At 42.5% G+C, this 12,424-nt stretch overlaps 3 protein-coding genes across 6 annotated transcripts in view; 1 reads left to right on the top strand and 2 right to left on the bottom strand.

The window, feature by feature from the left end:
• Window positions 1-4,831, bottom strand: part of CEP95 (centrosomal protein 95) — a 42,510-nt gene extending 37,679 nt beyond the window's left edge. The window contains exons 1-3 of the mRNA XM_082706667.1: window positions 4,700-4,831; window positions 3,129-3,257; window positions 2,124-2,231 (exon numbers count right to left, since the gene is read on the bottom strand). Coding sequence (XP_082562793.1) covers window positions 2,124-2,231; window positions 3,129-3,257; window positions 4,700-4,718 — 256 coding nt within the window. The 5' untranslated portion in view covers window positions 4,719-4,831. The remainder of the gene's footprint in view (window positions 1-2,123; window positions 2,232-3,128; window positions 3,258-4,699) is intronic.
• The window catches only part of TACO1 (translational activator of cytochrome c oxidase I), a 742,329-nt gene that overhangs the window by 34,257 nt on the left and 695,648 nt on the right, over window positions 1-12,424 (bottom strand). The gene's annotated exons all lie outside the window — the stretch shown is intronic.
• DDX5 (DEAD-box helicase 5) lies at window positions 4,856-12,218 on the top strand. 4 transcript variants are annotated; one of them, XM_082706677.1, is made up of 14 exons: window positions 4,856-4,984; window positions 5,605-5,783; window positions 7,005-7,170; window positions 7,525-7,621; window positions 7,712-7,845; window positions 7,967-8,032; window positions 8,284-8,425; window positions 8,507-8,667; window positions 8,764-8,936; window positions 9,309-9,419; window positions 9,643-9,704; window positions 9,779-9,838; window positions 11,072-11,296; window positions 11,512-12,218. In XM_082706677.1, exons 2-14 carry the CDS (start codon window positions 5,740-5,742, stop codon window positions 11,913-11,915), a joined length of 1,845 nt encoding a protein of 614 aa, XP_082562803.1. In that variant the 5' UTR covers window positions 4,856-4,984; window positions 5,605-5,739; the 3' UTR covers window positions 11,916-12,218. The 4 variants fall into 4 exon arrangements, with proteins under 4 accessions (XP_082562803.1, XP_082562805.1, XP_082562804.1 ...); XM_082706679.1 differs by having other exon boundaries at window positions 4,950-5,058; XM_082706678.1 differs by lacking the exon at window positions 4,856-4,984 and adding an exon at window positions 5,150-5,320.

The raw sequence follows: 12,424 nt of genomic DNA, 5'->3' as shown, positions 1-12,424 counted from the left end.
TTCATGATGCAAAACAAACCTATACCAGAAATGTGATGTTCAACAAAACTACTAGTACAGATGGACAACATTTGACAATTTTTTTTTCTGTTTAAAGCAAACAAAAATCTTGTTTTTAAGCCTTATGTTTTTCTGACTTAACAAGATACGCAAGTATACCCCAAGGGCATACTCAGAACTTCTCAGTTGCCAGGATGGGGAGCATCCTCTCTCTGCCAACCCAGCAACTAAGACCGCCGGCCAGAATGCAGTGCTTCGTGGTACAGGAGACATTGCTTTAAATAGAACACAAGGAGTAAAAAGATGCTTTGCCATATACCAGAAGAGGTAAGCAGTTTTGCAACTTTTCATGGGGCAGGTTTGACTTGTCAGGAGTAGCTCTGCATTAAAAAGTTATATATGCAGATACAACCTTGCTACAGAAGGTTTAAAAAGCAGAAATACCAGAAATGGCCCTAGTCAAGTGATAAAGCAATTCAAAATTGCAAAAGAACAGGAAAACCCTTGGATTATCCTTTGAAATGAATTATCTCCAAACAAATTTACCACATTTAGTCACCCAGAACTGCACTCAAAAATTTAAGCCAGAGTATTTTTCTAAAAGTTCATCATCAATATTAAATTGAGAGATGTAAATGACCTATCCTGATTAACATTTCTCTCTCTTAACTGTCAAAGAATAAACCAATAGTGTAAGCCTTCTCTTAGGGATTCAAATATAGTTTCAAACCCACAGATTCCCTGTCTTCCTTAGCCTGGAATAATTTACTGAAATAATCCTCATTGCCTTATTATATAAAATATAAAGATTTATAAATATTTTTAGTAAATTTGGCTTTCGAATACAAGTATGATATACTTTATTTTGGAAAAAAGTTCACAATTTAGTTTTACTTATTTTGAATAGACAATATACTAATGGGATTTAAAATTCAAAAAGTGCAGGGTGCCTAAGTGGCTCTGTCAGTTAAGCCTGGGATTCCTGATTTTGGCTCAGGTCCTGATCTCGGGTTTTGAGATCAAGCTCCACGTCAGGCTCCACACTGGGCATGGAGCATGCTTAAGACTTTCTCTCCTCTCCCTCTGCCCCTCCTTTGCATTTGTACACACACATTTTTTTGTCTCTTGCAAAAATGAAATAAAACAAAAATTAAAATTCAAAAGTGCAGAAGATATATAATGAAATCTCATCTCATCCTCATCCTACAGCCCTGAAGTTCCTCTTATTGGAAGCAATCAGCATTATAGGTTTCTTGCACACGCTTTGAAAGAGTCCTTCTGCAAGCAATCAACTGCATATTTACTCTCCTCACCTTTGTTTTCTACAAGCTGCACCATACTCTGTACATTCTTCTGACTTCATACACACTGGAAACTGTTGTACTAACATGGAACATGGAACATTTTACATAATGAGCATCATCAAAAGTCTTTCATAGTGGCAGTGTAATTCCACGTATGGAGCAACCATAACGTATTTAACCTGTCCCTATTTAGTGGACATTTAGATGTTGCTGATTTTTACCTACTACAAACAAGCAGCATATTAGCTTTAAAATAACTAAATAACAAGGCACCTGGGTGGCTCAGTTGGTTTAGAGTCCAACTTTATCTCAGCTCAGGTCCTGATATCAGAGTCATGAGCTCAAGCCCCACATTGGGCTCCAAAAGAAATAGCAAAACAAAAAAAATAAAATAACAAAACGATGGGGTGCCTCGGTGGCTCAGTAGGTTAAGCAACTGCCTTTGTCCCAGGATCGAGAGTACTGCATCACGCTCCTTGCTTGGCAGGGAGTCTGCTTCTCCCTCTGACCCTCCCTCTTCTCATGTTCTTTCTCTCTCTCAAATAAATAAAATCTTAAACAACAACAACAACAAAATACATACTTCAGATGACCAGCTAGGATACTCACAGGTCCATCACAACTCAAAGTTTGACTGTCCTTAAAAAAAACTCTCAAGGATGGGTACCGTAATTCTACCAGTCAATTGTCTTGGCTCAGTGTTGCCATTTGGTCTATTTTATAAGCTTATTCATTTGGTTAACTAAACCATATATGGATTTACCTAATAAATTATCTTAGTAAAATGCAAAATTATTTGATGGTTAAGTATATACCAACCTGTTATGTGAGACAAGCTGACTTGTAGGTAATCTAAGGCCAGTGAATCAATTACTGCTTGTACATTGTGAGCTTCATCCTCTTGACTCCTGGGAATAGCTATGAGGTCTGTGGAAAAAAAGCTACATAATTTTTCATCTGAGGGCCCAAGTTGTCATGGTCTTTGACCAGGCTTCTAAGTGAAGTTAACTGCTACAAGAGCAAGTGCCACTCAAACAGAACAGGCTTTTATAAAGTACAGATAAAGCTAACAGAGCCTGATTTCTATCTATATAGTACCTCTCTTAGCTGAATACTTAATCAATGCATAATGAACATGCTCTACAATAAGCACCAAACTACAGAAAGATAAAGAGATCCCTAAATTCAAGGAGATGCTAATACTCTAATAAGGGAAGCAATACATGAAGTGAGACTTTAACCCATAATCGTGGGTTGCTTTTCATGACAGAGAAAAAACCCACAACAGGTACAAAAGGAGAGTTCTTGTATATTTTGTTAAAGCAGCCTAGTAGGAATTACTGGCCTAATGATTTAAAAGGTCAGTATACACCATACTGAGGAAAGATATTAACATCAACTTATATTTGGAATTTCTCCACTAGTATTGAGGAAGATGAATACTTAACCAGGGATGCAGGACAAACATCAATTCGTATCTGTAATATTGGTTAAATAACAAAACTCAACAAGTTTCCAAGTTTCACTCAATTTTAGAACCCTTGAAGATACACTTACAGAAAATGTGTCACTTTCATTAAGTATTAGGCATAATTAAATAGAAATGACCCAGACCACGCAAACATGATTTGACCAAGGCTATTACTATGTCTGGGTCTCATTAAGGTACTTAAGGTAACGAATGCAATAGTTCAATAGAAATAAAGATATAAACACAGAAAAAAAATTCAAGATTTTATAAATACCATAAGATCTAACTGAAGGCTCTCAAAAGTCCTGGCCTAAGATGTAGTCACTATTACTCCCACTTTTTAGTACCCTTACCTGGTACCTTTTCTCCCAAAATGGATTGGTAAAGGGCAATAAAAACATTAGCATCACAATCTTCTAGTTCTCGTATCCTTAGGTGTATATGACATTTCAAAAGAAGATTATTGGCAACAATTATCCACTCTGTCAGGAAAAAAAAAAGATCAGCCTTAAACAGCACTAGAAAAAGTCAACCCCCAGGAAGATAGACATTGAATGACGTAGAAGATAAAATATCTGATGAGTGTAGAAGTTCAAAGACCCTCTGCGGCACGATTTTTGAAAATACTTAATTTCTTGGAATGACTTCCAGAGTACCAGAATTTTAATGTGGTCAAAACCATGCTGCAAATCCAGCTTTTACTACTGCAACATAAAATCTTTATTTTTACCCCTTTTCTTATTTTACCAGCCATACCTAGCTGTTTTTATTTAAAACATACAAGTCAACGGGAATATATGTCATAAATGAGACAGTTTGTTAACGACAGTCTGAGGTTGACACTAATTAGTAGATGCTGCTTCAAATTCCCAATGGTATTAGTCATGTTTTTACCCAATTATCTCGTACAAGTCTGAATTTCTCTGTTGCCCAAATAGGTGCTGATTAACTTAGGCTGTTAAAAACTGAAATAATGACACCAACAGTACAACATTTGTTAGTTTTTTTAAAAAATTACATTTAATAAATCAGAAATAAAACACAGACCATGCATAAAAACGCCCCTAAACTCAGAACTAGCATATTACCAACACTGTTGAAGTTTCCTGTGTACCACCGTACCTCACCCCAGATACGGTAAGACTTAGCAAGGTTACTTCAAAACTTTCTCAAACTAAGGTAATTTAGGAAATCTGACTTATGATCCCTGATACACCTGGCGATTAAGGAGAAAGTCCTTTTATTCTATATTTGACATATTCAGCATGTTCTAGAAATAACGATGTGTGGGGTCAAGGCACGCTATCTCCCTCTCCCCAAGCCCACTTCTCACAGCTGATCAAACCAGGACAAGCGGTTTGAACGGTGTCCTGGGGAAAGGAAAGCGTCCCAGACAACCCAACCCACTCGCTCTTCAAAAAGCGGTTGCTAGACAAAGCCTGTAACTCCAGAGGGCACTGAGTTACTAGTGCCCTCTACTAGTCTACTTTGGCAGGAGCGTTGGCAGATCTTAAGACCTCCGTTCCCCAAAAGTTCAGTGCACATGCAGGTATGGCCTCAGTCTCCACAGTTCAAGAACCAGAGCGCGCGCTAACAGCGGCTGCGTTCCCCAGAGAAATACAAGTTCCAAGAAGAAGCTTTTTGACTGCCCTTTTTGCAGCCAGGTTGTAGGCGCGGTCCGCGCCTCGCCACCGGGTCCTTCTCTCCACACCCCATAATCGCGCTCCACAGCCTCTAAGCTGAGCGACAGTGAGGCTAAAACACCCAATGAAGTCGCTCACTACGACGGGGTGTCTGTCACCAGCCCGCGGGCAGCCCAGACTTAAGGAAGTCCAGCCAGATGACTCAACATAATAGGGGTTGGGACGTTCGGAATTTAAATGGCTTCAGTCCACACATACTAGGGCTCCGAGCCGAGACTCACCAGCCTCTGAGCCGGCCATGTCACGGAGGCGGGTTGCCGCCGGACCCCCAGCAGGGCGCGCGGTGGACGGCGTCCCGGAAGGGCCGCAAAGCGCAGACGCACGGCTAAGGTTGGGGAGAACGAAACTAAAGGGCAGTGGGTGAAAGGGGGAGGGACGTTAAAACGGCTTCTCGTTGCTGATTGGTCATCACGGGAACACTTCCTATCGCATCACGCGCCGAGGCGGCGGTTTGTGGACTCTGGATACCAATCTCCGCGGGCAAGATCCCGCTAAGGGATTCTCAGGTGGGTGGGTATGACAGACCGGGTCACTCAGCAGCCCTGGGCGGTCTCCTGGGGGCATTAGTACGGCACTTCCGGTGAGCTATTTGTTTCGTATTCCTCCGCCGACGCCAAGTGGCGAAGTAGTGCGGTCCGCTTAGCCGGTGGGCGGGAGCAGCCACGTGACAATGTCAGGCTCCGCCTTCCCGTCTCGCTTGGTTAGGGGCGTGAAGGCTCTTTGGAGACGTAAACATCTCCAAGTGGGCTGAGTGGGCTGGCGTGTGCTGGCCATTTTGTCGACTGGGCTGGACCTGGGAAAGGGCGGGTGGCTTCCTTGAGGGGTGGAAAGACGAAAAAAAGGTGAAGAAGGGTGTGTAGGCTGAGGCATCTCAGTGTAGGTGGGCCCAGCTATGAAAGGGCCCTCAAACCCGGCCACTCTGAAGGAGGGGGTGGGGGGTGGGGCGAAAACATGGCGGATCCCCGAACGCCGGCGGGCGTTGCGGCCTCTGCGCAGGGGCGGGGTGATTAGGTCATAGAGCGGCTCCCAGCATTCTCTGCGGCGGAGGAGGCGGTCCAGGGTATAAAACCGGCTGCCGGGACGCGGCCGGCACCTCATTCATTTCCACCGGTCTCTTGTTGAGCAGCTCCAGCTCCTGTCATCGCTGCCCCTCGGCCGCTGCCGCCCCCGCAAGGCTTTGCCATCGCCAAAGCCACCTGCAGCGACTTGTCGCACCCGATTCTCTCCACTTTGTTTCCCACCAACCGCAACCATTGACGCCATGTCGGGTTATTCGAGTGACCGAGACCGCGGCCGGGATCGAGGGTGAGTATGGGAATGGACTTGTCAGGCCCGGCAGTGGGGGATGGGAGGCCGATGAAGGGGGCAGCGGGCGGGGGCGGCGGGAATTTGCCCTTTTTGGTCTACTGTTAGGCTTTATTAATCGAAGGTTTTCGACATTTTGATACTTGTCCAAAACTGAGTGAGGGATGTTTTCTTGTTAACGGTCTTCAAGCTCGCCTTTTGTTGGGGGGGGGGGAGGGCGTCGAAGCCCCCCGCCCCCGCCCCCCCCCGACGATAGAGCAGCTGTTGGGAAGAACTCGGGGGTGCGTATTTCGATCGAAGGAAAGCGCGACGCTTCCAGGAGAACGAAGTCACCGCTGTTAGGTGCATCTTTTCGGGAGGAGTTTTAGGGGCCCCGGGAGTTCTGTGGTAATTGAGGGGGTCGCCTCCGAAGCCACTGATGCGGCGGGGGCAGGAGGGCGGCCGGCACCGCGGGAATCGGCCATGTGGCTGAGTCGCGGGTACAAAATGCCGGCGTCGGACATGGCGGCGGCGCCTTTGTTACCCCGCCCGGCGGAGGAGCTCAAAATGGCAGCGTCGAGAAAATGTGGCGCAGAGAGAAATGCGAGACAAAGGGGGAAGCGCCGCCCCAGCGGGAACGCCGCCCGGTCCGGGACTCCTCCCCCGGTAGTTGCCAGCTCCTCCTCCGTTTTTTCTTTGCGTTATATAATTTTGCTATCTTGATCGGGAGCGCTTCCGCGGGATCCCAATTCGATAGGCTTGCATAAGTGTCTTTGAGACCACCGTCCTTGTTCTGGTCTTACTGCTGGTGCTGTCCCATTTTTCTTTAAAACCAAAGCTGTTTTGCTTGAAAACAGCTGATAAATAGCGTCGCTGTTAAGCACCTTCCGTGTATTGTCTATCTCCCAGACATTTAATTCCTAAGCTCACGGGAGAGACTAGGGGCCACAAGCTGTTGCCTATCCTTGTAATCTGAACTTGAGGCGTTTGGGGAGCCAGTTTCCGACGTGATAAATCCGGGGCTGTTGACTTGGCTTCAGTAGTGTGAATTGGGGGCAACGGGAAGTGAGAGAGATGGTGCTAATTGTGGCTTTTGAGATCATGGCCGTCAGTAAGGACAGTGCTAAGCCGTAAACCTCAAAGTCTCTCATTTACCTGCATTGTGTCCCAAGGGACAGTAAGTGTATATAAACTGCTTGGTAAGCGTTTGAAGATAGAGTAACTTTTTTGTTTTAATTTCAGGTTTGGTGCACCTCGGTTTGGGGGAAGTAGGGCAGGGCCCCTGTCTGGAAAGAAATTTGGAAACCCTGGGGAGAAACTAGTTAAAAAGAAGTGGAATCTCGATGAGCTGCCCAAATTTGAGAAGAATTTTTATCAAGAACACCCTGATTTGGCTAGGCGCACAGCAGTGAGTAATTTCACATAGCTTCATTGGGTTGTAACTCAATAACTGTTTCTATCTAGTACGAAAAAAATGTGAAAAGAGAGGTCTTGGAAATGACCAAATTTCGGGGAAATTAACGCTTTCTCATAGTTGAGAGGTGGTACTTTGGAAACAGGTGGCTTAGAATTTTTCTACTTAGAATGATTAAGTATTAAGAGTAATTGGTGGATCTTGTGCTGTGTGGGTTTTCCATACGTGAATATAGGTTTTATACAGACTTAAAAGGTTTACTAACCATTTAAAACATAGGGGCCTCCTGGCTGCATATTAGTGAAGGTTGTTGTGGTACTTACTAGATTATTATAATCTGTTTTATAGCAAGAGGTGGAGACATACAGAAGGAGTAAGGAAATTACGGTTAGAGGTCACAACTGCCCAAAGCCAGTTCTGAATTTTTATGAAGCAAACTTCCCTGGTAAGTGCTAGTTTTGAGCCCCCCCCCCCATTTTGTTTCTCTTCTTTCTCTTGGCTTCACTAAATTTTACTGAATTGTTTGTAATTGCAGCAAATGTCATGGATGTAATTGCAAGACAGAATTTTACTGAACCCACTGCTATTCAGGCTCAGGGATGGCCCGTTGCTCTAAGTGGATTGGATATGGTTGGAGTAGCACAGACTGGATCTGGGAAAACATTGTCTGTAAGTATGGGAGAATTTTGTAGTTTGAATCTGTGATTATGTGCTAGTGAAAATAGATTAGGAATATAAGGAAACCAGAAGACTTCTAATTTAATTCTTTTTGTTCCCCCATCCCAAATAGTATTTGCTGCCTGCTATCGTCCACATCAATCATCAGCCATTCCTAGAGAGAGGTGATGGGCCTATTGTAAGTATGTTTTTTTTTTTCTTAACTTTTGTCAAGGGGTACTATACAGGGATTTGTAGAGTACATAAAGTAATTCTCATGGTCTTATGTGGAGATGTTAGTTGTCTCGTGTTAATTTAGCTGGAAAGTTACCTTGATCGTATTTGAGTATTGGACAGCAAAATCAGTGATCTACCAGTGTAATGCCAGTCAGTTTAAAACTAGGATCCAGGAGTCTGCTAAAACCTGTCCCACTTTTTGTTTCTCTTTAGTGTTTGGTGCTGGCACCAACTCGGGAACTGGCCCAACAGGTACAGCAAGTAGCTGCTGAATACTGTAGAGCGTGTCGATTGAAGTCCACTTGCATCTATGGTGGTGCTCCCAAGGGACCACAGATTCGTGATTTGGAGAGAGGCATGTAACAGAAATTCTGTTTGTCACAGTTGGTGCTAGAAGTTTGAGATATCATAGTTACATCTGTGTGTTTAATTGAAGGTGTGGAAATTTGTATTGCAACACCTGGAAGACTGATTGACTTCTTAGAGTGTGGGAAAACCAATCTGAGAAGAACTACCTACCTTGTTCTTGATGAAGCAGATAGAATGCTTGATATGGGCTTTGAACCCCAAATAAGGAAGATTGTGGATCAAATAAGAGTAAGTGCCTTTGAAAATGTTTTATTTTCAAAGTTAGCTCATAATTTATTCTTGAAGTAAAATGCTTTTTCTTTTTTTTAATCCCAAATTCTTTAGCCTGATAGGCAAACCCTAATGTGGAGTGCAACTTGGCCAAAAGAAGTAAGACAGCTTGCTGAAGATTTTCTGAAGGACTACATTCATATAAACATTGGGGCACTAGAACTGAGTGCAAACCACAACATTCTTCAGATTGTGGATGTATGTCATGATGTAGAAAAGGATGAAAAGTGAGTTTTCTATAGAATTTTTAATTCTAGAAATAGACCATACGAACTTAGGAGTTACCCTTTCGTAGGTTATCTTAAAAGTGACTTTTAGTTGGGTGGGGTGTGGATTTGTTTGTTTAAAATTAGTCTGTCCGTCTTCCTGAAAAAATGTTTTTCTCTATTCACATAATTGGCTATCACTATATTCGTAGTATTTCTTTAGGTGAAGGACTGTGCTTTGTGGCTTAAAAGACCAAGGGTGGTTGCTTGATAATGTTCATGGCAGGTGTTTTTATTTGTAGCCATGCAAATGGAAGGTCGTGCTTCAGTGACCATAAATGTGTGGCCATAACTATGGACTACTTCTAAAATTCACAATTTTTTTTCCCCAAGACTTATTCGTCTAATGGAAGAGATCATGAGTGAGAAGGAGAATAAAACCATTGTTTTTGTTGAAACCAAAAGAAGATGTGATGAGCTTACTAGAAAAATGAGGAGAGATGGGTATGTGGGCTTCCTCGTTGAAGCAGGTGTATGAGAACTGTATTTAGGGGGAGGGGTAAACCAATAGAGAACGGATTTGAATATCCTGGAAGACCATTATCTGGTATAAATAAAACCGCGTACATTAGGTGAAATTAAAGGAATTGATGGCTAGATAGGCAGTAGACTAAAACATACCGGGTTTCAAATATGAGCCTGCTAATATGGTTTCTCTTTAATGTAGGTGGCCCGCCATGGGTATCCATGGTGACAAGAGTCAACAGGAGCGTGACTGGGTTCTAAATGGTTAGTCAAATGAAAAATTTCTTTTCTCTAAGCCTGGAATTCTCAGATTATTTATGATCCTTTCTCTTTCACAGAATTCAAACATGGAAAAGCTCCTATTCTGATTGCTACAGATGTGGCCTCCAGAGGGCTAGGTTAGTAAAAACTCGAATTCATGGCTTGGTTTCCCAGAAGATCTCCATATAACTTTTTTAAAGAAAGTTTATTGCTTTCTTTAACCTCTGCATTTTTTCCAAGTTTTTTTCATATAAAGGTGCAGTCTTTGTGGCAAGGCCTAGGCATGACAATCGGAGGACTCGAGGGGGATGGAGGACTAGTGATCGGCTGGCTGCTTCCAGTCGATTAGAGAGGTGAAAAGCTGAAAGTGTGCCAGTAATCTTCAAAAGGCAGAACATACCACCTCTGCCCCGTAAACTGTTCTCTCCGGGGGAAAAAAATGGAAGTTATCCTCACAGTTCACTGCCGTGGTATTTCTTCTGTCCCATGCTTTGCATGACTGCCATGGTACAGCATTGTTTCAAACTGTTTACTGTGATCTGTGGGTCTTTGAGTTTCAGTGAGTTTGCTGAAATGTTGAAGAAATATTTCCAAACTTCAATGTTCAATGAAATTTTTGTTCAAGTTTGAAATGGAGAGAGCAGCTTTAAAAGGTACTAAGCCTTTTACAAATTGGTGAGTACTGGCACATGAGATCTAGAGCAGGAGCAACTTCTCACACTTAGTGGGAAAAGAAAGCAGTGCTTTGAAAGTTCCTCCCTCACCTACACAGTAGTCGTCATGTCGAGACCTGCCAGAGAGAGACACATTCTCAAGTGAATCCTGGCTTCTTGGAAGCGCTTGCCTAGACGAGACACAGTGCATAAAAACAACTTTTGGGGGACAGGTATGTTTTTCTTGCAGCTGCGGTTGTAAGGTCTTGGCAAGACAAGCAGTGTGGCCAGAATTTTGAACTTCTGATGAGTGTGTAATGCAAAGGACCGCGTACATTTTTGTTTAAAGGTCCTCAAAATGAGCACATGAAGAGGTTGCTGTGAACCTTTAAGTGGCCCTACTGCGCAGAAGCATTCAGATGTCACTTGATGATCTGTAAGGGAACTTGCTGGTTTGGGAGTACGTTAGAACACACGTCCTTTTGACAGGCTCTTTATCATTGGGTGGGGTAATGAGACAGGTAGATGGTGTGTGCTTTCCCCCCCCTTCCAACATCAATGGTATTCCTACAGAGAATGGATAACCATTTTAACTGTATTTTTTGCAGCCCGTACCTTCTTGGGAATACAATTGTCTAACTTTTTATTTTTGGTCTGGCTGTTGTGGTGTGCAAAACTCCATACATTGCTATTTTGCCACACTGCAACACCTTACAGATGTGGAAGATGTGAAATTTGTCATCAATTATGACTACCCTAACTCCTCAGAGGATTATATTCATCGAATTGGAAGAACTGCTCGCAGTACCAAAACAGGCACAGCATACACTTTCTTTACACCTAATAACATAAAGCAAGTGAGCGACCTTATCTCTGTGCTTCGTGAAGCTAATCAAGCAATTAATCCCAAGTTGCTTCAGTTGGTCGAAGACAGAGGTTCAGGTAAGACCAACCTTCATTAAGAAATGTTGGTGATTTGGGGTCACATGATTGCACGAATCCTTTAAATGGGATTGGCGGGTGAGTAAAATCTTCAATAGTTACACTGAGAAAACATTTCATCTGTAGAGTGAATATAGAGCTTTCCTTATTCCTTCTGTGTTCTTAATGTTTTGTGCCATGGAAATAATTACCTTGCAATTTTTTTTTCTTGACAGGTCGTTCCAGGGGTAGAGGAGGCATGAAAGATGACCGTCGGGACAGATACTCTGCGGGCAAAAGGGGTGGATTTAATACTTTTAGAGACAGGGAAAATTATGACAGAGGTTACTCTAGTCTGCTTAAGAGAGATTTTGGGGCAAAAACTCAGAATGGTGTTTACAGTGCTGCAAATTACACCAATGGGAGCTTTGGAAGTAATTTTGTGTCTGCTGGTATACAGACCAGTTTTAGGACTGGTAATCCAACAGGGACTTACCAGAATGGTTATGATAGCACTCAGCAATATGGAAGTAACGTTCCAAATATGCACAATGGTATGAACCAACAGGCATATGCATATCCTGCTACTGCAGCTGCGCCTATGATTGGTTATCCAATGCCAACAGGATATTCTCAATAAGACTTTAGAAGTATATGTAAATGTCTGTTTTTCATAATTGCTCTTTATATTGTGTGTTATCAGACAAGATAGTTATTTAAGAAACATGGGAAATGCAGAAATGACTGCAGTGCAGCAGTAATTATGGTGCACTTTTTCGCTATTTAAGTTGGATATTTCTCTACATTCCTGAAACAATTTTTAGGTTTTTTTTGTACTAGAAAATGCAGGCAGTGTTTTCACAAAAGTAAATGTACAGTGATTTGAAATACAATAAATGAAGGCAATGCATGGCCTTCCAATAAAAAATATTTGAAGACTGAATTAAGTGGAAATTGTACTTTATTTTACATATATAATGTCATGTAAAATTTTGCTTAGATGGTCTGTTTTTTTAACCATGAAAATAAAATTGACTGCTCCTTTCTATAATTTAGGTTTGGGAAGTGGGGAGATCAGAAGGCACTTCTTAGAATGATCTATTTATATTGCAAGGGTTAAAATGAGATTTAAGTAAATTTACAGTTGTA

Source organism: Mustela nivalis (assembly GCF_964662115.1).
Source record: "Mustela nivalis genome assembly, chromosome: 17".
In the NCBI taxonomy this organism is placed as follows: Eukaryota; Metazoa; Chordata; class Mammalia; order Carnivora; family Mustelidae; genus Mustela; species Mustela nivalis.
This window is presented reverse-complemented; position numbering and strand designations above follow the sequence as displayed.